A 26,306-nucleotide genomic window follows, 5' to 3' on the forward strand; every position below is an offset into this window, starting at 1 on the left:
GTTTATATAGTAGAGTTCAATAACAGGGTGATTCAAAGTGCTTTACAGCGGTGTTTTTTCAACTTTTTTTGAGCCAAGGTACACTTTTTTTCCACTGAAAAAATCACAAGGCACACCACAAACAATTTTCTAAAGCCTATATGATTAGTATAAAAATCCATCTTGTCAAAGTGTCTTGAAATAAATCAGATAAACACAAGAAAAAGGAATTTTATGGCCTTTCACCTGGACCAGGGCCTGTTGAATAAACACACAGCTGCTTTTCAGACCAATCAGGTGAAATTGGATCATTTCTAATGGCACACCTGATGATCTCCCACGGCACACTAGTTGAAACCACACAGTGGTTGAAAAAAAAAACCTGCTTTACAGAGACAGTAAAACATTCAAAAATAAAAAGCATTATTTCAAATTAAAATGAAAGAATGGAAAAGGAAATAACAATTCGTAAAAACCAATAAATCATGATTAATTTCAGCTTTAAAGGTAAACTTAATGTAGCTTTGAATGAAAACTACTGAAACGCAGCTGAAAACAGGTGGGTCTTTCATTTGGATTTAAATAAACTGAGTGTTTCAGCTGATCTGAGGTTTTCTGGGAGTTTGTTCCAAACATGTGGAGCATAGAAGCTGAATGCAGATTCTCTGTCTCGGTTTGACTCTGGGAACTGATGAAGGACCTGATCCAGATGACCTGAGGGCTCTGATAGATTCATACGGGGACAGGAGGTCTCTGATGCACTTTGGTCCTAAACCATTCAGGGCTTTACAGACAAGCAACAGTCTATCCTCTGACAGACAGACAGCCAGTGTGAAGACCTCAAGACTGGACTGATGTGGTCCACTTTCTTGGTTTCAGTGAGGACTCAAGCAGCAGAGTTCTTGTACTGACTTTCACAGCAGTGAAATTTAACCGAGGTCTTGTCACCACCACGTACTCAAACTGCCGTCAGGGTGAAATGACTAATCTTGCAAATGCTGTGGTTATTAGTGGTTTATGTAGTTATGTGAACTCCCAACGTTACCATCATCAGCTCCACAAATTACTGCTGTATTTCTCTCAGTCTAGCTCACCGATGTGTGCTATATTTACCACGACTGCTGTTTCTGTATGAGTTGCATTTTCTTCTGTGCACAAGTGATTTTTAATTAATCTCCATGGAAACAGTCGGAGCTACATTGTTTTTTTTTGCCTTCCTCACTCCAACCATTGGAGTCCGTTTTAAAATATTGAACACAAAGGCGACAACAAAGTCCACAGATTTCAATCTTTGTCCAACAGATGACCTCATGGCAGACCAACGGATGGACATCTCATCTACGATGACTGACTTCATGTCCCCTGGCTCCACTGACCTCATCTCCAGCTCCATCAGCACACCTAGCATGGACTACACCCGCAAGAGAAAGGGCAGCACCACCGACTATCAGTAAGGACACAAAAAGAAATGGAATATGTTGTTTATTTTTTATAAGCTCGAACACATATTAATACATGAAGCTTTTCATTAGAACATATCATCATCAGCAGATTTTATTTATAGTTTCACCTGCATGTAAGGATGGGTATCGAAAACCGGTTCTGGTGCTGCTATTGGTATGAATGCATGGTAAATTTGCTACCCTGCATTTATGATAAAACTTCTGGTGGTTTATTCATTCTGTTGTAAAGAGGCTTTACTAAATTATGCTCCGGCATTTTGGCTTATCCTGCATCCATCTTTAGCCTGTGTCTTCTCTGAGCTCTCTCTAGCCAGTAAAAGTCCTGTGTTGAATCTAATTTTATATCTTGCTCTGTCTTTCTTTTCCTCACCTTCTCCGATCATGTCTGTTCAGATACTTTGACAAACCAGCCAGAACAGCATATATGTATTGATTAGGGGTGTCACAATTTCGATGTTTAATCGTAATCGATCGAAATTACGTCATGATCTCGAACATTTAAATGAAAGTGAGGATCGACGATTCTGCTTCTCTTAAATCACCAGTGTGGAAATATTTTGCGTTCCCGGTGAGTTATGTGGACAACGTTCGTGTTGTCGACAAGACGGTCACAGTGTTTACGATATGTTATGTGCGTTTAACATACCTGGCCACGGGAAACACTACAAACATGGCAGGACACATTCGCCGGCATCACAAAGATTTAGATTTGACAACCAGAAAAACATGACTGGTCCAGTCAACTATTCCATGCTCATTTGCAATAAAGCTTCCACATACCTCAGCTTGTGCGAAAGCTACAACTAATGCTATAGAGCTATTTAAAGCAGCAGACCACAGTCACGAGATTCAATTCAATTCAACTTTATTTACATAGCGTCAAATCACGACAATGCCATCTCAAACGCTTTTACAGACAGAGAAGAAAACAATGAAAACCAATTCAAAATAGCCAATATAAGGAAACCAACAGATTGAGTTGGATCCAACTCAATCTCCCATCCTGAGCAAGCACACTGGCGACAGTGGGAAGGAAAAAACTCCCTTTTAACAGGAATGAAACCTCCGGCAGAACCCGGCTCAAGGACAGGCAGCCATCTGCCATCTGACTAGATGGCAGGCACCCTCTGTGACTTCTCATTTTTATCATTATTTTGTTGTTTTTTAACTTGACCCAAGATTATTTTTATATCTTTTATATTGTAAATAAATTCATTTCAAATTTGACCATAAGTGTCTAATGTGATACATTACTCAAGAATAATGAAAACTGCATCACTTAAATGTCGCCCATCTTTTGACATAAGACTTACTGTACAAAAGCTAATGAAAACAAATTATCATAGACAAGACGAGTCTAAAAATGTCAGAGGTCTCTGTGCTGTGAGAAAAAGAGAAAAATATCGAGGGTCGAATCGAATCGTGACCCTAAAATCAAAAACCAAATCAAATCGAAGATTTGGAGAATCGTGACACCCCTAGTATTGATAGGCCGCTGCTGGTTCAGGAATCTGCAGGGCAACAACAACTTCAGGAATACACATAATAAATCTAGCTGTGCCATTAATATAAGTCAGAAACACATATTTTTAATGTCATAAAGTCTAATTTAGAGTGTGTTTTTAAATTCTGATCTCCAGTCAAGGCCGGACTCTAACGTAGCTTTTCCTCATGTATGTTTTTAAATGATCTCGTAGATCTGAGTCACTTAGCAGTCGCAGCTTCTGCACAACACATGGAGCATTTGCACAAGTTGTTGCAAGATAATGGACACAGGACACATATCAAATTGGGCATATCTGTCATCAGCGCCCAGATTTTCTGACCTTTGTTCCATTTAAGCTGTTTTAGTTGAGGTCCGTAGCAAGCTAATGGCTGCTAGTACTTTTTTAAAGAGCTAAGTGATTAACTCATGCCTGAGTGTACGGAAACAGCCACAGATAACGGATTACTTTCATTTATGATTAAAATTACCAACAGTAGGGAGAAGATGCTTGTAATTTAAGTTAGAAGCAGATTTGCGCCGCAAATCCATGTTGTTGTTCTTATCAGCAGCAGATGAGCCAAGCAGTGTGAGGTTTTCAGATGGTAGCAGCAACTCACTAAAACGTTACCAGTTTATAGGAGCAGATTTTTCTTTTCTTTTACCTATTCAGTTATTTACACATGATGAATCATAGCTAATGGCATTTATTCTGATGAAATGTATCATTATCCCAGTGTGTTGTGATGATACCCATCCCTACATGCACCCCACTTTCTGAGACAGCAGTCTTCTTACATTTGCTTAGAGAAAATTTAAAGAATGAATGAAACAAGTAAAGAAAATAAAGTGAAGCAAAAGAAAGAGGAGAAAAGTAGAACAACAAATGCAGTTTCACAGATCGTCACATCAGACAGAAACATGGCAGCATCTCTGGTGCATTAACCCAGTCACGGATAGGTTTCCAGTCTTCTGCTCTAATCTGACGTAACCCTAACCCTGAAAGCGGCAGATGCTAACATAGTTTTTTATCATTAAACTTGTGCCTTATTTAACCCTAACAGCTTTAAAACACTGACTGCCAATGCTGCTTCACACCTCGCACGCTGTAAATGATCACTTTTTCAATGCCTCAGTAACAAAAGCTGATTAATAAATTTGTGTTTCTTTTCAGAATTGATGGCTTCTCATTTGAGTAAGTTCATACATGACTACATATTAATAGATTTAGCAACTGTAATTACTCAAGCTGAAATGCCAATGACCCACATTTCCTTTTGCAACATGAATAATTCAGTAGATTGGAAAAACAAACCTGCTCAACCCCAATGAACCCTTTTATCTGCCGCTCTTTTTGTTATTTCAGCGTCTTCTGATCTCTGTGGTAAAACTAATATCTCCTTTCTGCTCCATTATAGTGACATGGACCCTGATAAGGATAAACTGGGAAGGTAGGACGCTGTCGTTTGTCATTGTTTTAACATTCAAGCTTTTACCTTCAGTGTTGTTTTCTTCTTAATGTAAGCTTAATTTCAGTTTGCTCAGTTAATCCCAATTCAGACATTTCTGCAATCTGTGGCCTTGTTCTGAATAATTCAGCCATTGCACACATTTTTCATGTGATTTGTGTCATATGAAGCAAAGAGTTGGTATGGGAGCTGTGACAGGTGCGCGTGCAGATACTCTGCTGAGTACATCATGTTTAGTCCCTTCATCATAGATGTGTTGAAAGAAATGGGATAATTCTCACACATTTACTGTAAATGATCAGCAGTTATACTTATGGGAGGTCTTACGTGTCGATGCAAGTGTTTCCTTTATTATTGTTTTCATATAACAGCCGCTACAGGTAATTCTGGTACTTGGTAACAGTTTTTAAGGTGTGATGCATGAAGGCAGATGGTTCTGCCTTGAGTAAAATTGGTATTTGTAAAGTGTTAATAGTGGTAAAAACTTTCTTCATCTTTGCAAAACTTTTTCAGGCTTGAATTTGAGCCCAAACCAGCTGAGCGACACATTTGTTCCTGTCAGGCTGCAGCACTGAGATGTTTTGACGGCATGTTGCTGCAACACCGTGCCGCCTGCTACTTTATAGTTGTAGAGGTTTTTAAATTAATCGTATCTGCAGATAACATTGGAACTTGGGGGGGGGGGGGGGGTCGAATTGAGGGGTTGAAAATCAGGATTTTTTTGTTTTGCTTCACAATTTTAAAATGGATTTTTTTTTTTTGTTAAGAAATCGTTTTTTTCCCCCAATTAAATAGAAATAATCCATTATAAAAAAAGATTTTCATTTTTGTTGTTTTTATTGATCTTTTTACTTGTCTTCTTGGACTCATTGGACATGTTTTTTCCTAATTGAAATCAAGAAAGATGACGAGCAAAAAAAAAAAAGTTTTATACATTTTTTTTTGTTTTTATTTAAAAAAAAAAAAATCAGCAATATCAAAGAATTGTGAGAATCGCAATTTAAATCTAATCGGCACCCAAAGAAATCGAAATCGAACCGGGACAAAAGCATATTGTCATGGATGTCAGGCATGCTGATTGTGAACACGGATGTGTAAACAGATGATACTAATCAGTTTGACATGAGCAAATTACTTGGTTAAGAGGCTTTGCTGAATCGGGGAACTCGCGTTTTGCGCATCCACCTGATCAGAATTGCTTTTGTTTGTTCTGATCAGAAGAATAAAGCAGTGCTTTGTGTTTTTGGTGGAATTGAAGCTTTATTTTGTTGTGACTTTGCATAACTTTGCATGTGAGGAAAGAAGAATGGGAGGGTCGACTACGTCATATTAGAGCATCGGTCACCAGATTGTACAGTTAAATAAAAGCCTGCATTGCCCTTGTTGTGTAATCCTGATGCTGTTACAGAACGTGTGAGGTTAGCTTTGCCCCCATTTCCTTCTTCCTCATCATTTTACCCTTTTTTTTATGTCTTAAAATACATCAAATCTTTTCAGTTTCGTCTGCAGGGTTTCCCTTCTCTAACATTTCTTTTTGTCTTTCCAGTGACCAGCAAGGAAGGATTAAGAATGCCAGGTATAAAACCCATCTTTTCTCCTTTTCTCACCCCCCCTTTCCCACCTAGTGATCTTTCTTACGCAAATTAAATGTCCCTCTGTCTGGCTGGGGACAGAGGGAGCTTTGTGTATGAGGATGATAAGAAACTTAATACATTGAAGGGTATAGATCTGTGCTTTATGTGGAACCAAAGGACTAAGGGAGCATGCCTAGTGATTAATTCCTACTTCTCCTTCCCGTTTAGTGGAAGGAACTTCCCTTCTGTAGTTGAAGTGAAGGCAGCACAGGCAGTAGGATCCCTGAAGCGTTGCTGCAAACAAGAATGGATCAAACATCAGAAATGGACTTTTATCTTTCCTCTCTTGAGTGCAGGCTTTCTTTCATCGGAGTTTAGCTTGCACGCCAGTTAAGATAATGTAGTCGTTGATCATGCACACTGCAAGGAGGCAGCCCGGTGAAAGAAAAGTGGTTTCCCCTGCATTCCTGCTGGTTTTAGGATTCAGTTTCTACTGGAGCAGGACAGGAGGAGTGAAAGTGTATGATGTTATTTAACAAGTCATTTTCTGCTCGTGTTCTACAGAGAAGCTCACAGCCAGATCGAGAAGCGGCGCAGAGACAAGATGAACAGCTTCATCGACGAGCTGGCGTCACTAGTGCCCACCTGTAACGCCATGTCCCGCAAGCTGGATAAACTGACAGTCCTGCGCATGGCAGTCCAGCACATGAAGACACTCAGAGGTTAGAACGGGCTGGAAGAAGTGTTGAATGTTGGGAGAGGTGGTTTAGAGATGTTTTTAGTTAATGGTCCAGCTGCAAAATCTGGATGTCACTAAGAAGAGCCGCAGTGTAAACTAAACTGGATCTGTGGAAAGGTGAAGGGCAGAAACCGATCTGAATAATCTTTCAGTAGAACCACCGTCAGTCACACTGATCTAAATAAAAAACAAGCTTTTTGTTTTTGGTTCATTTTCTTTTTTTTTTGTTTTGTTTTTTGTAATTTTTTTTTAATTGTTTTATTTAATTTTTTAATTAATAATTTTGTTATGTTTTATTTTGTTAGGTTTGTTTTTTTTGGTGTTTTTTTGTTTTGTTTTATTGAGTATTATTTTATTTGAATTTTTGTATATTTTTATTGATTTTTCTTTTTTCTTTATGTTTTAAAGTTATGTCTGTACAGACATTAAAGGTGCAGCTTATACTTTGCATTATGTTCTCCGTTATATAATAAAGATAACTTTTTTGGAGGTTAATTAAAGAATCTTTTCTCCTTTGCTTTTTTTTGGGATTCAAGAGAAGACCATTTTTTTTCTCTTAAATTACAAAACAATGTCTTATTAGTTTTCTTTCTTTCTCTTACTGTAGCATCATCCAGTTGGGAAAGCAATTTCTTTTCTTTTTTTTTAATTTTGCTTTTCTGAGTCTAAGCAGACAATGACTAAAGCAATAAAAGTAATAATTTGTTGCATTCCTGATCAAATATAAAACTGGACAGAAAAATTGAGAAGTATCACATTGGATTGTTATACAACTTTATTTTGTTGGTTTTAGAGATGAAATGTGTGTAATCCTTCACAGCTCTGCGCAGTAAAAATGTAAAGGTTATAGAAGAAAAGAGAAAGTGTCACATGGATTTTGATCCTGATCATTTACATTGATGACCAGGATCCAGACAAGCTGGAACTACGTGTAAAGTAAAAATGAGTGTGTGAGTTGTCATGCGTGGACATGGGAATACCTGCAGGTGTGAGCTGTGTTTTCTGTCATGTACAGGTGCAGCCAACCCATACACAGAAGCAAACTACAAGCCTTCCTTCCTCTCAGACGATGAACTGAAGCATTTGATATTAAGAGTGAGTTTGAAAATGATCGGACATCTTCACCTCGGACATGAAATATTCAGTTCTTTTTGCTCGTTTTGCCCGCCGTCCTCGGTTCAGCTTCACTCACTGACACATCCTGCTGCTTCCAGCTCACTGATCTTCCCAAATGTTCTCTGTGCAGCTTATTATACTGCAGTTTGTCTGCAAGCAGTGTGTTTTAGATGTTTTTCAACATGTCTTTAACTTTAGACGTCTCTTAAACTCAGTTCCACAGGCATATTTGGCTTTTTTACCTGAGTTGCTGATCCCTGGCTTGGATCATTTAAGCTTTAAAATAGGGAAAAAAATCTGGCTCTGATATTCAGTCTGTTAACATTCAGTTGTAAGCTTGTGTTTTAGGCTGTAGCTGCTTTATTCATGTGTTCATTATACAGTGTGTTAGTGTGTATTCTAATGATCTGAATCATTAAAGTATCTTTATTTTACTGTGTTTCACAGGAAAAAAAGTCCTTCAAATCTGTATTTGTGTGTTTTCTGTATCAACGCAGGCTGCTGATGGCTTCCTGTTTGTGGTGGGGTGTGATCGTGGCAAAATCCTCTTTGTTTCTGAATCTGTCTACAAGATTCTCAACTACACCCAGGTACGCTGACCGAGGGACAAGAAAAAGAGCCTTTTTGTTCACAACGTGTTTTATTTCTTTTTAACCATGAGGCCATTTATTAGCGAAGCAGCACTGCAGTAGCAGTCGAGGTCAGAGGTGGAAATAATATGGTGCTGTAGTGAAACTGGGTGGTGTGTGGAGCATTTTTATTAGAGAGAGGCATTTATAATCAGAACTGATGGTTTTTAACAAGAGAAAAGTGTTTCAGTCTGGATTCAGCCCATTGATAAACAGGGAGTCATTTTCTATCAATGAATCAATCAAATTTGATTTATAAAGCACTTTTCATATATTAAAAACACGACACAAAGTGCTTTACACATTTAAAAACACCTCACACCCCCTCTCCTGCACCATATACACACATACATACACTCAAACAGATATACATGTACATGTACACACCCACACACTGTAAAATACAGAGAGGAAAAAAAGAAGGCTTGTGGATTTTCAGAAACCTGCAAAGTTTGTGTTTTTATTTAACAAAAAAAAGATCATCATCATTGTGAAACAGTTTTAGATGCTTTGCAGCTTCCTGGCCAAACGTCTGCGTCACAGAAGTGACTTCAGGATTAAATGTTCTTTAAATTAGTTTGCGCCTGCTTTTCTCCTGCTTTATCTCATGTTTCTCTTCTGTTTTCCCCAGAATGACCTGATAGGTCAGAGCCTATTCGACTACCTTCATCCCAAGGACATCGCCAAAGTCAAAGAGCAGCTGTCTTCCTCAGATACAGCTCCACGGGAGAGGCTCATTGACGCGAAAAGTAAGCAAGGACACACACAGCTGCTATTTTTTTGGAGACAAAAACTTTAATTAAAGTTGATCTCATCACCTTCCTACGTTTTTCCTTCCCGCCACCTTGACTGTGCGTATTAATCTGTTTGACACTTCTTGGTAATACCAGGAAAAATAGTAGTAGTCAGATATGTCGAGGCTAAATGCAGACGCCACGCTGCAACTGGCTGCAGTTCTTATCGGTTTTTCAGAATAAAGGTTTTTGTTCATTTTGATTGCGGCCTTCTTCACACAAAGTCATTAATGAATTATAAAAATCACATATCAGCCATTATAAAAGCTGCCTTTTGGCCTGGATTTTTTTTTTTTTATTTGGCCGCAGAACCTGGAAGGAAACCTTTCTAAAAGCTATAAACAAAAGAATTGTACATAATGTGGCAGAGCCCTGCAGAGACTTAATGACATGTAATAAGTGGACTGAAATGACTCACATACCCAGCAGGAGATAAAATGGGGGAAATAGGCTTCATTTAAAGCCACTACAATTGAAAGAATGATTGAATTTGGCTTCAGGAGTGTCAGAAGGATCATTTCAGCCCATTTTCCCTAAAATCTGTCTTTCCTAACGCAATGAAAAGTGGGTATATTATGCCATTATTATGGCAGCACAACAGATTTACTGAGAAAAGAAAAAGGAAAAATCTAAGTTTTGACCCGGTTATCTGAAGTTGTACTGTGTGTTTGTGTGTGTGTGTGTGTGCGCGCGTGTGTGTGTGTGTGTGCGCGTGTGTTTCAGCCGGTCTTCCTGTGAAGACGGATATCACCCCCGGTCCATCTCGACTCTGTTCTGGAGCCCGGCGGTCGTTTTTCTGCAGAATGAAATGCAACAGGCCTTCAGTTAAAGTTGAGGATAAAGACTTCCCCTCCACCTGCTCCAAGAAAAAAGGTACAGAAACGATCTTCGTGGCGCCGCTGCTCGGTATTCTCCTGCAGGAGAAAAGGCATCTTTGTCCTGCAGCAGCATCTCATCATCAGTTTTCTTCATCTTCCCTCACTTTACACCTCACATACACAAAAGACACACGGCTGTTTCCGGATTTCTCTTACAGTCTTGTGAACTTAAAAGCTCTAGTTTTTCCAGTTTTTCTCTCTCTTTCCTTTTTTTTTTTTTCTTCTTTTGTTTTCCATTTCCTATTTTTAGAGGCATCCTTACCAGAGGAAGGAATCACACCTCTGTTGGCACAAAAGCATTTCCATTACACAGTCAGTGGGGTGTGCCCCTTTCAATGCAGCTCTTAGTCAACTCTTCTGTTCTAAAACAAAATCATGGATATGACACCAACAGCTGTTTAAAGCAAACATTTTGATTAATTATTAGCTGGTAATTTGTTTGATTTGTCTCTCAGAGTAATGAGATGGAAAGAGATCCTGGACTGGTCTTCAGTGAGGTGGATTTGTTCATTAATCTCCTCGAATTGGCTGAAAGATTTTGTGTTGCTAAGAAAAGCACATTAACAGATGTCATGCAGCCTGTTTACATGCTCACTGAAAAGCGGACTATTGCCTGATTTCTGGAGTTATCAGATGATTCAAGTGATCATGTCTACAGAAAAAGTTAATATAATTTATGAGAGAACTGCCATCATCGGATGATGAGAAATCGGACTAATACAAAGATTTTTCACAATACCCCGACACGTTTGTGCATGTAGACCCGTATATCTGATATATTTAGTCATTTTACATCTGTACATGTGCAAAGAGCTCCCACAATGCAAAAACTCAGCTTTAAAAAACAAGAAAAAAAATATACAAAAATTGGGTAAATGTTGCTTAAAATAAGATAAATTATCTCCCAACAGAACAAGAAAATTTGGCTTGTCAAGACTTCCCAAAACAAGTAAAAATACTCTTAAAACAAGAGGAATTCTCTGGCATAAAAACTAAGAATTATCTTACCTTTTTAAAAAAAAAAAAAAGAAGAAGCATATGTGTACTCAGTTTAAGATTTTTAATCTTACTTAGATGATAGCCAAACAAGAACTATGAAATGCAGGAAATCACATAAACGCCAGGATTTGTTGGCCTTTCAATGAATTTATCAAATTAAAATGATGTCTTTTTAGCTTTGAAATTATTTGTTCTTACTTGCAATAGAAAAACAATCCAGTTGAATCCAGTTATTCAATTTCTGTCAGTCCTATATCCTCACCCTGCCATGGACTAGATTCCAAAGTGAAGTCATAAAAGCTTGTGTGTGTGTTCTTTTTCTTGCTTGCTTCACAGCTGCATGGTGTAAGTGTGGGCTAATCTTCGCTCTGCCCTTCGTTACTCACAGAAATATACCTCACAGTTATAAGTACCGGAAAAGTCCACCACCCCCCCCATGTTATTGTGCATCGTGATTTCTACTGTGACAAATGCAGCGGAAGCACTCCTGAGTGCTGCGTTAGATCACACACCATGTAGGAAGATTAAAAATTCAAGTTATGGATGTCAGCAAGAGGGTTTTAGTCATTTACCTCCCGGCTATAGTTGTGTTGTGTTGTGTTGAGACAAACGGCTCCATAAATCCTCAGATCTGAAGAGTGAAGCTTTTCACCTCCTAATGTGTTATATTCTGACTCCACAACCTCCCACCTCAGCTTCTATCTGAATTCTAAGAAGTTTCTTCCCATCTTAACAAGCTCTACCTGGAACATGTTTCATGGTCAGAGCAGATAAAACGTACGGCTGGCTGCGCGTCACTTCCTCGGTGGGGGGACTAAAGTGAACCTGAGGCTCTTAAAGCCACGCAGCAGTTTCACCACCCATGCTGAGTATTTTTAGCGTTTCGCTGAATATTTCATGCACACAAACTTCACCCCCCCCCCCCCCCCCATGGCTCTTTGCTTTATTCTGGGCACAAAGTAGAAATCTGTCGGGTTTTACTGCCTCAGTGACTCAGAGGGACATGTGGATGTAGAGAAGTCTTATTAAAATAGAATTCATCAAATAAGTCATTTCCAAAGGGAAAAAAAATCCTGCTCATCTGTCTTTTAGAGTCAGTTTCTGACTTTTTAGAGGCTGATCATTAAAACTCCACTCATCATATTGTCAACAGGAACAGTAGTGTGTAACTGTGGGGAAGACTGTGATGAAGCACATCACCTAAAAGTCCATCTTTAGAAGTTTTCCAGGTGTTTATATCCTGTCCAGGAGGTTTACAGTCCAGCCACAAATGTAGGGTTTATTTGGGGAATCTGTTTGCTAAATCTGCAGTGTTATATCACTTTTTCATAATAATAGTATGTATATAAATAAAAAAAGATTGCACTCACCGTGTTGCTAACAGACATTTATTTCCACTCAGGGACTACTATTAGGACAACTCTGTTGCTTCTCGCGATCAAACATTTACATCATCTCAGGGATCTTGGCTCACAAGGTTTGGGAACTGCTGATGTTGATGACTTGAACTGATGGTAATTTCTACTTAGGGGCAGCCGAAGATCAGCACGCTCTGTCTTTGTTTAATAAGGAACAAAAATAATGGTTCTCTATCCTGAAAAAACTCTTTTTGACACATGGTGACACCAAACATGAGCTGCAGTTGGTCTTAGTAAATAGTAAAATCGTATGAGATAAGCTGGGTGTTTCTGTGTGGAGTTTGCATGTCTGTGCAGGTTCTCTCCGGGTTGTTTGTTCTGTCAGAGTTGGCCTGTGATGGACTGATGTCCTGACCACTGTGTACCTCTTTATTTTGCCTGATAATAGCTTGGATAGGGTCCCAACCTCTAACAAAACAACCTAAATTAAATCTGTTTTAATTTCAATCTTTAACTAAGATTAAAACAACCTTAAAGTTATTATTGATTAGAATTTAGATTTTACCTCCCATATTAAAAAAAAAAAAACCAACAGACGCTGTTAAAAAGGTTTTGCGTTAATGCGTCATTGACCCCTTTAATTACTTTACCGACCTTTTAATGTTGCACTAGACAGAAGTATTGAATTAGAAAAGTAAATCTGAGACAGTATGGTGCCAGTATGGTTTATTTGGTTGTGTAAGACACTTTGTGAACTCTCAGTGTTATGTAGCTTTGTTAAACATGTCTGATCAGATTTTTATAAAGATGAATGAATCCTCTGTCTCTCATCATACCCTCTCTTTTTTCCTTCTCTTCCCATAACAGCTGACCGTAAGAGCTTCTGCACCATCCACAGCACAGGCTACCTGAAGAGCTGGCCGCCCACCAAGATGGGGCTGGACGAGGACAACGAGCCGGACAACGAAGGCTGCAACCTGAGCTGCCTGGTCGCCATCGGCCGCCTTCACCCACACATCGTCCCCCAACCCAGTCCGGCAGACATCAGGGTGAAGCCCACCGAGTACGTCTCCCGGCACGCCATCGACGGAAAGTTCGTGTTTGTCGACCAGAGGTGAGCAGGATAACAGCATCCTGTCGATTCCTAATCTTTCCCAGTTTCTGTCGTATCAGTGAAACGCTTTAAGATGTTTTTTTTGTGAATGGGAAAGAGATCTGAGAGAGGAGAGATGAGCTGACATGATGGCTACAGACTGAGGAAAGAAGCTGTGGGACTGATTTACACCGCGACATGCTGAACTCCATCCAACGCAGGAGGCGTTAATAATGAATGTTTGCTAATTCTGCTTCCTACGCAGCTTTCAGGATAAAGGAAAACATTTAAACAACGTTTGGTGAAACGGCTTCGCAGATCCGGATATGATAGACTTATTCATGAAGAAAACACGATACTGAATCTCTCAAACAGCAAAAAATAAATAAAATCCAACTAAGCAGAGGATAGATATTAACAGTTGAGACATTTCATGGAGTAATTTCTTCATGTCATTAGTCTAGGGGTGCTGATACACAAAGTAGATCTCTTTACCTGCTAAATATCCCTGAGCCATGAAGGAAAGGTGTTCTGAGGAAGAGGGGAAGAGATGAAGGCCTCACGTATCAATCACAACACATTAAACTCTCTTCTAACTCTTCTCCATTTGTCTAACTCATCATGAAAAACCTTTGTATTGGTTGAAATAAATGTCCATATATAAGCGAATTCCAACAATATTCCACATTTTGGTAATGATTCCAGTTTCATTTTCATATCCCACCATCTTGTCTGTGTTGCCCGCATCCTAGAAACCCAGAATTCTCTCTACTTCCATCGCTAAGCCTTAGCTGTCTGCTTTCCCTTCCTTGGACCACTTGTGATAGCTCTGACCACCAGCAACTTCACACATTAGCTGCACTTATGGCAGGAGTGTCCAAAGTCTGTCCTCGAGGGCCGCTGTCGTGCAGGTTTTCCATGCATCCCTGCTCCAACACACTTGGCTTCCATTAAATGGATCCAACCAATGAAGTTCTGCACAATGACTGATTAGTTGGAGTCAGGTATGGTGGAACAGGGATACATGGAAAACCTGCAGGGTTGTGGCCCTCAGGGACTGGACATGTCTGACTTACAGTGTGTTCAGACCAAATGCGCTGTGAGCGTTTAAACGCTGAACGCTCGACGCTGGTCACTAAAACTGCCACTTTTGTGTCCGACGCCCAAAACGCTCCCAACGCTCCTGCCGCGTCTGCCGCTTGTGTGTCTGGAGCGAGCGGCAAACGCAGCGGAAAAGAGAGGAGGGAGGCGGCGCTTTCCTTCCGGTCAGTTTGAATGATGGCGGATTCAGTAGAGATATGGCATGGTTTTATTTAATAAATAAAGCTAGAGGACGTTGTCGTAGGGCAGTGATAGTCAGTGTTAATGCAACAAGAGCCACACTCAGCAGAGAGCCGCCCCCTAACCCTAAAGTATCCTGCTACGTTGCCAAATCAGTAATACTCAAGATAACCATTCCTTGCTAAAAAAAAAACTAACTGTTGCCCGGAGTAATGGCATCTCAGCCCCGTGTCTGGGTTCACCACAGGAATCTTCCAGGAGCTGTAAGCTGATCGCTCTGATTGGTTGACGCCCCGCGTCAAGCGGCAAAAGTTCAGCTTTGCCCATCTCTGGCTTTTGACGCGCAGAATGCCGACACTCAAAACGTGATGCGAGAAAGCTCGACGCCCCCTTGCCGCGCCTCCCCATAGACTTTACATGGAAACCTGCCGCTCTGGACGCTCAAAACATGTTTGGTCTGAACACACCGTTATGGAGAAGCTGTGACCCAGCTGTCTGGGAATCACAGTTTGGACCGAGTCACAGCCGCTCACATTCTGCTCAACACCTCAGCCATCGTAGGATTGTTCTTCTGAGGAGCTAAATACCAGAAGCTGATTAAAAAAACACACACACCCTGTGTGTTTTTGTTTCTCCAGAGCCACAGCGATTCTAGCATACCTGCCCCAAGAGCTACTCGGAACCTCCTTCTACGAGTATTTCCACCAGGATGACATCGGCCACTTGGCAGAGTGTCACAGACAAGGTATCCAGCTGTGAGACCTGCAGTTTTCCACTGACGGCGCTCAGGAGAGAAATGACTAACCGTATGACGCTCTTCTACCTCCAATGTTCACAGTGCTGCAGATGAGGGAGAAGATCAACACCAATTGTTACAAATTTAAAATCAAAGACGGCTCCTTCATCACATTGAGGAGCAGATGGTTCAGCTTTATGAACCCCTGGACCAAGGAGGTGGAGTACATCGTCTCTACCAACACTGTTGTGTCGTAAGTATCCAGACACCTGAACATGTCGAGCCGTAAAACCCAAAAAACACGATGCAGATGGACAGAATGTGATGCTTCTCTCTAGGTGTCCAATGCTGGAAGGATCAGATTACCCTCAGTCTGCTGCCTCTCCACAAAGCATGGACAGTGTTCTGACCTCAGAAGGTGAAGTAGTTCCTCCCTCCCTACATTCATGGCTAATAAAAATAAAAAGAAACTGATTTAGTGAGTGATTTCCTCATTTTCTGGTTGCTACTGATCTGCAGGCGGGGGGAGACGGGCGCTGCAGACTGTGCCTGGCATCCCCGGTGGTACGAGACCAGGAGCCGGGAAGATTGGCCGCATGATAGCGGAGGAGGTGATGGAGATTCAGAGGTGAGAGCAGCAAAGCTGTAGAAAAAAAAAAAAGAAAAAAAAGCTGTCCGACTCCAAAAGCCTGTTTATCCCTGCAATGAAAAAAACCCACAGTGGCCTCGTTTTAAAATGTAGACCAGAGATAAGAGGTGTCGCAGAGCGAAGCCAGGGCGTGATTTATCAGATAGCAGAAGCCTGCTGTACACGCTGGCAGCCGGAAAGCTTCTGGAAGAAACTGTGTGCAGGGTCAAAGCGTTTCACATGTTCTCTGAGTCATTTCTCCATTTTTTAGAAAACATGAAAGTTAAATGGAAAATTACCACTGAGACATCTGCTAATGGCTGAAACGCTGCAAAAATGATACGTTGTCTCCATTAAAGCTGGGGAAGGTAATGTTGCTCAGACATTTTTTACTCTGGGTGAAGTGGTTCCTCGTCCTGATAGTAGTCTGTACATTTTGTAATCATGAACAATAAAAAATATAGTTAGACCCCTCAGTTTACTGTAAATCTGTTAAAACTGTTTGGACCAAAATGAAGTTGTTAGTTTCTTATATTCCATAAGTTTCTTCTCCCGGCTCCCCTCCTCCCCCTCCAGCAGCACATCCCTGATAGCCACACCCTGCATATAAATAGCGTGTTAGGATGAAAATACAAAGTAGTGAAGATGAAACTCGGAAGGCAAACATGGCTGAGAAAATGCAGGAAGGATTTCCCGACCCGACTCGGTTTATTTGCCGCCTCCTGCTAAACAGCCGAGAAAGAGAAAATTGTTGGTTGAAAAAAACTGCGAACTAGAAAAGCACTTGGAGTCCGCAAACCTCCTCCAAGGCCTCTACAAAGTTCCTGGATCCAAACAGTGATCCGGATCACCACCAACATTAAATCTGTTCTTTCTTTTCACATTTCCAACAACTCCATAACTTTTTGAGTTATCTTAAACAAAAACAGATAAATGCAGGTAAAAACATAACCTCCTTGGCGGAGGTAAGAAGAAAGCCTCGGATCACGCAAGGAGTAAAACCAGAGGGGGAGGAGCCAAGACAGGGTGCTACTTTCACATCTTCCTAACTCCCCAACATTACCTACCCCAGCTTTAATACATCTTCAATCATGTTGTCATGATAACACAGGAAAATCCCCCTTTTACTCGGTTTTGCTGCGTTTTCCGTCATTGCGTGTGTTTTCTAGGTAGAGGATTGTATTTTTGTCTTGAGCTCATAGGATGTATTGTTTACATGTACATTAAATGTTTTACACTAGTAAGCTGTTTATAAACATGCCAGAAAGAGCCGTCCTTTCCACGATGAGCTCATAAGACAAGCAAAGAGCGGTCACGATACAAAACTAGCACTTAGTAATAATATGTAATAACTTAGTAATAATAACTTGGATCTGTATGAGCTGCAAAATGAAGTTCAGGTGATTCACAAAATTATTCCCGTTCCCAAAAATGTGCCTGAATCATCGAAACAGCCATATCTTCTTCCATCTTCTGAGTGCCAGTCAATAGCAGCGATAATAACGCAGCACTAATTATGTTCGTGTTGTCCGTCTTGCTGAAGGAGCACCGACTCGGCTGACACGCCTCTGCTGGAAGGAAGCAGAGAATTTGTCCTGCTTTGCAGCAGGTACCTGCTCCTATAATTAGCCATTTGCTTTGCACAAAGCTGTACTAGCTGTTGCATAACCCAGCTTAGAGTGAGGGACTTGTGCGACCAGCCTCAGGTTAGGATGGTTCAGCTTTCACATGCACATAATTAGGGGTAAGTGCATGGATTTAACTGTTGTGTTTTGCATCTGTAGCCGGACGCTTTTGCAAATTCAACTCACGCGGGACGTGAAATATAAAATAGTGGCACTCAAAGCAGGTAAATGAGATTCAGTCAGACGTGGTCGCTCAAAACAAACGAGAGTCTGATGCACCGCGGATGTTTTTTTTGTTTTAAAGCCAGGTATGAACACGGCTGCGGTGGTGGTTCATGATGAAAGTTACAGTGACCAGATGAGTACACCAGGAACACTGAAAACGTGTCATGTCTTTCAGGATTCGAGGCTCGTCCCCATCCAGCTGTGGCTCCAGCCCCTTGAATATAACCAGCACCCCTCCACCTGACACCTGCTCCCCAGGGGGCAAGAAGGTAAAACACGTGCAGTAGGCCTGTTGTACACATGAACAGCAACTTCATCAATGAGCCTGTTTACATGATGATTACCTGGTTTCTAGAATTCACCGCTATTAAAATGATACAGAAGATCATCAGGAAGAACCCAACGGTGCGCACCGACTGGAGGGCAGAGGCTTATTTTACAGGCTTATTAACGCTCACATCAGCACAACTAACACTAAAGGCCCCTTTTTGCTCTACGCTAACAACCGACGCGGAGCAGTTCCTCCATCATCTTACTCCTACTTTGGGGTCCTTGCAGACGTGTACCCCGATGAAATGAAGTAAATGGAGTACCGTCCCACTGGAAGCCGTGGCAGCAGTGCTGCAGTATAGCTGACCAGTTTGTGACCAGTTAAAGCAGAGGTGTCCAGCTCCGATCCTCCATGTTTTCCATGCATCCCTGCTGCAACGCACCTGACTCAGACTACTCTGTCCTTGTGTAAAACTTCACAAGTTGTTGGGTCCATTTAATGTGAGCCAGGTGTGTTAATGGCTGAAACATGGAAAACCTGCAGGACTTCGGACCTCATATACCAACTTTGGACACCCTTGAGTTAAAGGAATAAAAGAAAGAAGCTGCCAGGTGAATAATGGCAGCTCAGACCTCTGCAGTTTGCTGCTCTGCCTCTCTTTATGCCTCTTTCTGGATGTGTATGATCATGAACTGTGTATGTTGTGTAAAACTTGCGTCAGAGCTTGGAGGTGAACTCCTAGGAGAAAACTTGAGAGTATGAAGGCATAATGAGGCCTTCTCACTTTGAGCGCCATGTTTTGAGAATAACAGGAACTTTAAGGATTTCATCACTACCGTGGATGGTGGCCAAAATCAGAGGTCAAAAGATTTATGTAAAAAAATCCCTGAAGACCTACGAAGGTTAAAATAAAGACACGTTTGTGAAACTGGGAAAGAAGTGAGAGAAGAAAAGAAACATTTGCTTCTTATACATCCTCTTTTTTTTTTCTTTTTTTTTTTTTATGTATTTGCATAAAACTAGAAGAGACCATAACAGAGTCTGTTTCCAGAGTCGCCTCAGATCAAACTTTCAACGTGCAGCCGCAGCAGACCGCACTTCTTCCAATAACAACGAAACTTCCTACAGCTTTCCTACTTTCTCTACACATGAATAAATGAACACCCAGCGATGCTTTCAGGGCCCATGCACCATCGCGTTCTGCTGCGTTCTTGTTGTCTCAGCCGGTTTTCCACTGCTTTGACTGAACCCGCCGCTGGGCATCAGCGCAGCCCTCAGTCATGTCAGTGAGAATATTTGCTTCTAATCATATATTTGTGTTGCATTTTGTTCTCGTGGAGGAGTTAATGCGTCACGTCTCTTGTGGCTGAAGGTAAACGAGTGGAAACCACTCACTGTATATAAAAGATGGACGGAGACTTCGTGACGTCACCCAAAAGTTTCTTAAGAGCTGAGTTGAAGCTCATTGGGCAGTTCCCACCGTCGCCATCTTAGCAGCATCACGTGTGTCATCTCTTCAAGTGAATACAAAAATGGGCAAAAAGGTAGAGCTGAGAAGGAGGGCTGTGAGCGTCATGGTGGATGATTGATATCTAGTGAACTCCAAGCTGCCTGTAGCTAACAGGAGCTAATAAACTAACGGAGGTAAAACTAACCCACGCTGTTAACCGGCTAAAACGCGGCTGTTTTACACTCTGCCTGCTTGCAGAGGGAGATCTGGCACCTGTCAATCAAAAGGACACGCCCCTAAATATACAGAATTTTTAGATGAAAATACTTCTAAACGGATGAGTCGTATAAAAAATTCACTCATTTTTCTCCTAACTTTTAACATAAAAAGATCTTGTCAAACTAAACTTCTCAATGTGGCGCCTCCTTACGTTATAGTCTTTAAAAACTGCCATACACTCATTGCATATTAAACACATCGGTTCGGCGCTCGAATGTGACGGAAAAATAAACAAAAACTAATCAGTTCAGGCGGGGTTAAATCTGCGGTTTTCGTTGTTAACTGCGGGTTTTTAGGGTCAGAGAGTGACGTGCTTGCTGGCGCTGCTCTTACAACTTCAAAACACAACAACATGCGCTGGAGTTAATGTTGCTAGGCAACCAAAGGCTGCATTCATGGTCTGCACAACCGTAGGATTGTAGGCTACTCAATCAGTGAAAGAATGACTGAAGGTTCTTTATTAATATGTTTATTTTTTTGCATAAGCTGGGCCACATAGAAGTTGGTTCTGGGCCGCCGTTTGAAGAGGCCTGCCCTAGTGGATGGAGGGGGAACTGCAGTTTTATACACTTTGGCTTCACTTTTTACCGCTGGAGGTTGCCGCTTGGTGGAAACACTTGATTCAGGCTGGAAACTGATCCGTGTGTTTATGTGTCGCCTCCTTAGATTCAGAACGGCGGGACACCTGACCTGCCGAGTACGGGGATCATCCCTGGACCTGATTCTGTAGGCTACCCGTACTCCAACCAGTCCATCATGAGTAAGACACACCATCACACACTCTCTCTGTTTTGTGTCAGCCTTCTCTTCTAATCAACTCGCCCTCCGTTTAGGTGACAACTCCCACCTGAGCATAGACATAATGGACGAGCCCGGCTCCAGCAGCCCCAGCAACGACGAGGCGGCCATGGCGGTCATCATGTCCCTACTGGAGGCGGACGCCGGCCTGGGCGGCCCCGTCGACTTCAGCGACCTGCCCTGGCCTTTGTGAGGAAGCTGGAAGGGAAGAGCCACTGATGGAGAGCGCTCAGTCAGGCGGCGTTCTGGCCGCCACGTTTCCTGCCCTGTACACAACTACACCACCAACATGCCCGTCTCCACAAGCGAGTATTCGAAGTGACGAGTCTGTAGATACTAAAGAGTTTTACTTCCACAGAAGAAGAGATTGTATCTCTTAGATGCTGCATCCACTTTGGACTGGATGGTTGCTTAGATTTCACTCCTACTTCTTTGATTCATCATTCCTTGTAGGCGGACCTGAACTTCACTGAGGCGGGCAGGTTTTTAAATAGCTCCTGCTCCAAATGATGCGTCATTTGTACGACGTCGGCTTCCTAACATCGCCACGGCGAGAGACCATTGCTCTTAACAACAGACTGAAATGTGCATTGTGGGATTGTGGTGCTAACGTATCGAGGTTCCTTCACAGACTGCGCTCTGTTCACAGCAGTGGCTCTGGATTCTGTCGTCGCCAGGTCAACAGCCAATCGCACGCCCCCCTCCTCAAAAACCAACACAGGACTCATGAGACGTTCATGGACAGTTGTTGATGGTTTTATGTGGGGTGGTAAGGCGTTGGGGTGGGGGAGCGCTTGATTTTAGCGTCCTGCTGCAGCCGTGTCAACATCCTCTAAGCAGTAACTGTTTGTTCAAGTCCCCATATGTGTGTGTGTGTGTGAACACCCCGCTCATACGAAAGGCTCCTCAGTTATAAAAACAACACACACACACACACACACAATCAGGTGTATGTCAGTTAAACTCACATCAGATAATGAGATGATTTTAGTAAAAGACGGCTAGCTGCTGTTTTCCTCGACTAACACGAGCTTTTATTTGTCTCCAAGCTGCAGCTCGTCTTCATCGTTTCAGCAGATTCGGCCTTTTTCCCGTCGTCTGAGACATCCTGCGGTTCTTCTGCAGGAAGCAAAGTAAAGCTGGAGGTCTTCACAAGTCCAAAGGGATGAAATCCATGGTTAACAAGTTAACAAGTGTCTTATCTGGTGGTCTCAAAGTCATCCTGTTAGTTAAACATCAGTATATTAATACGACCTCCTAAATACAAACACTTGATTATAAAACACTAATCTGGTTCTAATAAGTTACAACAACTTGGTAAAGAAACTTTGACAAAGGTTGTCCATGTCCTGTGATGTCAGAGATTTGGGGTAGTTTTGTCATCTCTAGTCTTAAAACCGACCCTCCGCCCGACGCAGCCAGTGGAGGCGAGGAGTTAAGCGCCAAATTCAACGGTTTTTCTGCCCTTCTAAAGGCCAAAAAGGAAACTGGGATGGACAAAGGAAAGATCAAGTCTAACGGTATCCGATGAGTCACGTTTGTTGCTCAGATGTGATGCAGACTGCGAGGAGGTCAGCAGTCACCCAGTGCATGCTGGGATAGCTCCTTTTCCCCAGTTTGCATGCTCTCAATGTGTCGGAGGTGAGAAGAGACCTGAAGGAAGAGGGCAGGCAGGCCTCCTGTCTCCTGCTTTCCTCTGAACGGTTTCCATGTGGCGGTCAGGAGGATGGCGGAGACGGGAACGCCATGAGCCTGTAGTTTTGCCCAGAAACCTGAGCTGGACTTGTGAAGACCTGCTGCTTTCGTCTCTCCTGCACATTTTAGCAAAATCAAACCCCTCCCAATGTCTCTGCGGAAGAATCAGACGTGCGCGTCCATGCGAGTAACGTTGCACTCGGGAGGAAGAGTTCAGCTCCGAGACGATTCAGGTGCTCTTCTATGAGGACACGTCTTCACTGCCATTTACCTGCGGACGGGTTTTCCCAGGTAAACACATCCTACAAGCTATTTAGCATCATCTCACTAAGATACGAAGCTGTGGTGTCAGTCGCAGGATTCCCAGCTGCTCATCTTCCTCCTACACCGATGAAGCACTTCAGCCTGTGTCGCTAAACCCTGTTTTCTCAGACTGATCCAGTTTGGTATCAGGAAATTGGCTTGTATTTAAAAAAAAAAAAACAAAAAAAAAACCAGGCCCGTTTGATTTGCTTTGGCGATTAGAGGAGCTAAAAGTAGATTTTAAATGAGTTTCAGCAGATATGACGTTTACAGGACGCGGTTTTAACCAGGAAACGCTGCTGTTTCTTCTGATTTTCATCACTTTAAGCATTTTTTTGGTGAGCAGATGTACTGTGGTTACACACAACTGTCAATGCAAACTACCTTGTCAGCGCAGAGGGCTATAGACTGGGAACCAGTAACGAAACAGAGGAACGGTTGTGGAGATGAAGAGCAGGACATTATAATGGGGAAGAAGCCACTCGGCGTCCTCCGATCGCGTCCCATGTCGGTGAACGGGGCGCAGGAGAGGCGGCCGGCCTGGATGGAAAATTTCATTTCAGCGTCAGTTTTTCTTCCATATTGATGAGTTTCCTCAACACAACTTCTTCACCTCGCCAGCTCTCTGCCGCCCAGAGGTTCCAGTCCCGATCTGGTCCGATCGGGACTGGAACCGCGGAGGACACAGGAGGAGCCCTGCTAGCTGCCTGTATGGAAAGAAATGTGGAGTTTGGGCCAAAGTTGTTATAAAACGCAAGACTTGTTTAGCAAACCAGTTTCAACTTGTTTAAATATTTTTAGTATTAAAAAAAAATTGTAATATTTATAACCTGTGAAGAAATTGATTAGAATTTTTTTTGTTCGGTTGTGAAAGAAGAAAAAAAAATTTTGATTTTCTGATGACAACCTTAAAAAAAAAAATTAAAAAAAAAATAAAAACCTGGAACCAGATAAATCGTTTAAATGCTAGAAATAATGCTAGTGAAAAATTTAGATTTTCTTTGCATTTCTGAAATGTATGTTGAAAAAAGTCATTTTAATAATAAAAAAAACCACCTAATTCCTGATCCCAGACACACATTTTAGACCTTATTAAAAAAAATATATAATTTAAAAAAAAAAAAAAAAAAAAAAAAAAAAAAGCGTGAGATTTTGCTCTTTAAAGAAGAAAACAACACAGCATTGTAAATGCAATCCTAATCCCAGTTTAACTGCTCAAAACTATGAAAATCTGGTGATATTTAAATCTTTTTCAGATTTTATAAAATCCTCTGGATTAAAAACAACCTGCTGTAGTCACACAGTGACCATGTTCTCTCTGCACAGGCCAAATGAGGGAGTGTGTTAACCTGCAGGTCTAAGACATCGTGTGTGAAGACGGAAGTATTGAAGTCCTTGTCAGTACCAGTATTGAAGTCATTTTTGTGAAATCAGCTTCTTACCGTGATTGATCTTATGTGATTGATATAAGCATGTTGTAAAGTATGAAAAAATATAACCTTACCCGGATTTTTTTTTCCAAGTTTAAAGAAAAAGGATTTTAAAAGTAGCTTAAACTGTCTTCCTTTATGATAAAAATATCTTTCGAATTTAATTTTTTTGCACAAAAATATGACACCTTTCCAAATAAAATGCAACTTTTTCTTTGCTTACCAGCAAAACTGAGTATTAAAATATCTGAAAACCCTGTTTGGAAACGAAGCTTTAACGTTAATGTTGTGATTATATTTACTTTGTAAACATTTATGTGATGAAATCTAACGTGAATCTTGGAAGTGAGCCGTTTGCTTTCCATACAGGCAGAGGTTTTGCATCTTTAACTCGACGCTGAAACGTCTTGCGTCCAATTAAAGGTTCTCCTCACACCCCTGTGGGTGGAGCTGTTTGTTCTCAGGCCCCGCCCCTTCACCCTCCTCCTCCAATCGGCAAGCAGCTGGCGAGGTCCTCTCTGATATCTACTCTAGTGGTTTTCTGTTTCATCGTTTTTAACGCTACACACTACATTAAAGTGTTCTCCTTGTTGATATACCCTCCCCACCTGACAATAATGTATCAAATCTTTAAATATTATCATGTTAAGAGTATACTTTATGCAAATATATATGAGTATGATGAGTGTATTGTATGTATCAGCAGTGAAATATTTTTAAAATAAAAATTATTTGTTTTCTGTCATGGTGGATTTGGGTCTTTTTTTTTTTTTTTTTTTGCTACTAAATACGAGCTTCCTTCTCTGTCTTTGAGCAAGAAAGAGCTTTCAGTTTGTTCAGGACTCTGCTTTTTACCTGATGTGCTCCCTCAGCCAATCAGAGCGTCCTGTGGTATTTTTAAATGATGTTGCCATCCAGCTGCAGGAAGATTCGCCACGGAGACGAGCTGAAGGAAACGCTCGCTGCTTCTCTTCCCCCTGGCAACTGATGGGAGGTCAGTGGAAGAGATCTTAAATGTGCAAATGTTACTTGAAAATTAGAAGAACCAACATGGTTTGTTTGTGTCTTTGATTTCGTGGCCCCAGAAAGTTATTTCAAGCATGAGCCAACACTTTGAGCTGCTGCATGAAATAATCATCCTTGCAGCGGATGCATATTTTATTCCTCTCTTTTCCTTTTCCAGGTTGTTTCCAGCTTTTTTAGATATTTCTTTCATATTCTGCCAAAACCTTCAGAAACCCTCTGATGATTTTATAACAAAAGAACTGAAGTTATTTCTTTAGGCTGGCTTCATTCCAGCATCTGAAGTTTAATGTTCTTTGTTTTTGGTCAAATCTGAATTCCCCATGCATTCAGCAAGACGGAAACATTAAAACATCACACAGTCGCTGCAGATTTGTTGGCTGAACGTGCATGATGACAATCTCCCTGCTGGAAAGACTTCTGGAGACCGATGGAGGGCAGAGAACTTCATACAAAGGGGAATATTTGTACAGATTTGTGCCACAATGAAATACGTAATACAGAACTAAATCATTATTAAAAGATTGTTTCAAATGAAAGTTGGAAATTAATACATGAATAAACTATAAAATACTAAGTTGATGAAAATGTAATTAATTTAACAAATAAACATGTGAATTTTTCAGCGTTTATTTTATGGTCTGCCGGCTGCAGTGCATCATACATTCATTTTATGTGTCAGTATCACCCCGTTACATGTGGTGTGTGTGTGTGTGTGTGGGTCATAAATGTAGAGTTTAGGGTTTGAAGTAAAAGCTGCTCCTCAGGTTTAAGAAGTTTCAGCTGGTCGGGGAAGCCGACTGAGGGAAGAAGACTGATATCTGTACTTTCTATTTTATGCCTTTTCCAATTAATTGTCTTTTAATCAAATTGAATAAAGTTATGAATTCCAAATCAATTGACGTTGCTCCAGATTATGACTGATTTGGTTGTGACTGCGTCATTAAACAGACAGAAACCTGCAGATAATGAGGCTACTGTCTTTAAT

At 41.3% G+C, this 26,306-nt stretch overlaps 1 protein-coding gene across 1 annotated transcript in view; it reads left to right on the forward strand.

Annotated features, from left to right (window-relative positions):
* bmal1a (basic helix-loop-helix ARNT like 1a) overlaps positions 1 to 24,997 on the forward strand; it is a 44,799-nt gene extending 19,802 nt beyond the window's left edge. Inside the window, exons 4-20 of the mRNA XM_079251559.1 lie at positions 1,282 to 1,429; positions 4,100 to 4,120; positions 4,344 to 4,376; positions 5,941 to 5,970; positions 6,533 to 6,690; positions 7,723 to 7,802; positions 8,321 to 8,413; positions 9,084 to 9,201; positions 9,970 to 10,119; positions 13,349 to 13,595; positions 15,494 to 15,600; positions 15,694 to 15,844; positions 15,930 to 16,009; positions 16,111 to 16,219; positions 18,245 to 18,338; positions 20,736 to 20,829; positions 20,903 to 24,997. Of these exons, the coding sequence (XP_079107685.1) occupies positions 1,282 to 1,429; positions 4,100 to 4,120; positions 4,344 to 4,376; positions 5,941 to 5,970; positions 6,533 to 6,690; positions 7,723 to 7,802; positions 8,321 to 8,413; positions 9,084 to 9,201; positions 9,970 to 10,119; positions 13,349 to 13,595; positions 15,494 to 15,600; positions 15,694 to 15,844; positions 15,930 to 16,009; positions 16,111 to 16,219; positions 18,245 to 18,338; positions 20,736 to 20,829; positions 20,903 to 21,060 (1,871 nt within the window). The 3' untranslated portion in view covers positions 21,061 to 24,997. The remainder of the gene's footprint in view (positions 1 to 1,281; positions 1,430 to 4,099; positions 4,121 to 4,343; positions 4,377 to 5,940; positions 5,971 to 6,532; positions 6,691 to 7,722; positions 7,803 to 8,320; positions 8,414 to 9,083; positions 9,202 to 9,969; positions 10,120 to 13,348; positions 13,596 to 15,493; positions 15,601 to 15,693; positions 15,845 to 15,929; positions 16,010 to 16,110; positions 16,220 to 18,244; positions 18,339 to 20,735; positions 20,830 to 20,902) is intronic.
* The last annotated feature ends 1,309 nt before the right edge of the window (positions 24,998 to 26,306 follow it).

The sequence above is a fragment of the Telmatherina bonti genome, assembly GCF_933228915.1.
Source record: "Telmatherina bonti genome assembly, chromosome: 2".
Classification (NCBI taxonomy): domain Eukaryota; kingdom Metazoa; phylum Chordata; class Actinopteri; order Atheriniformes; family Telmatherinidae; genus Telmatherina; species Telmatherina bonti.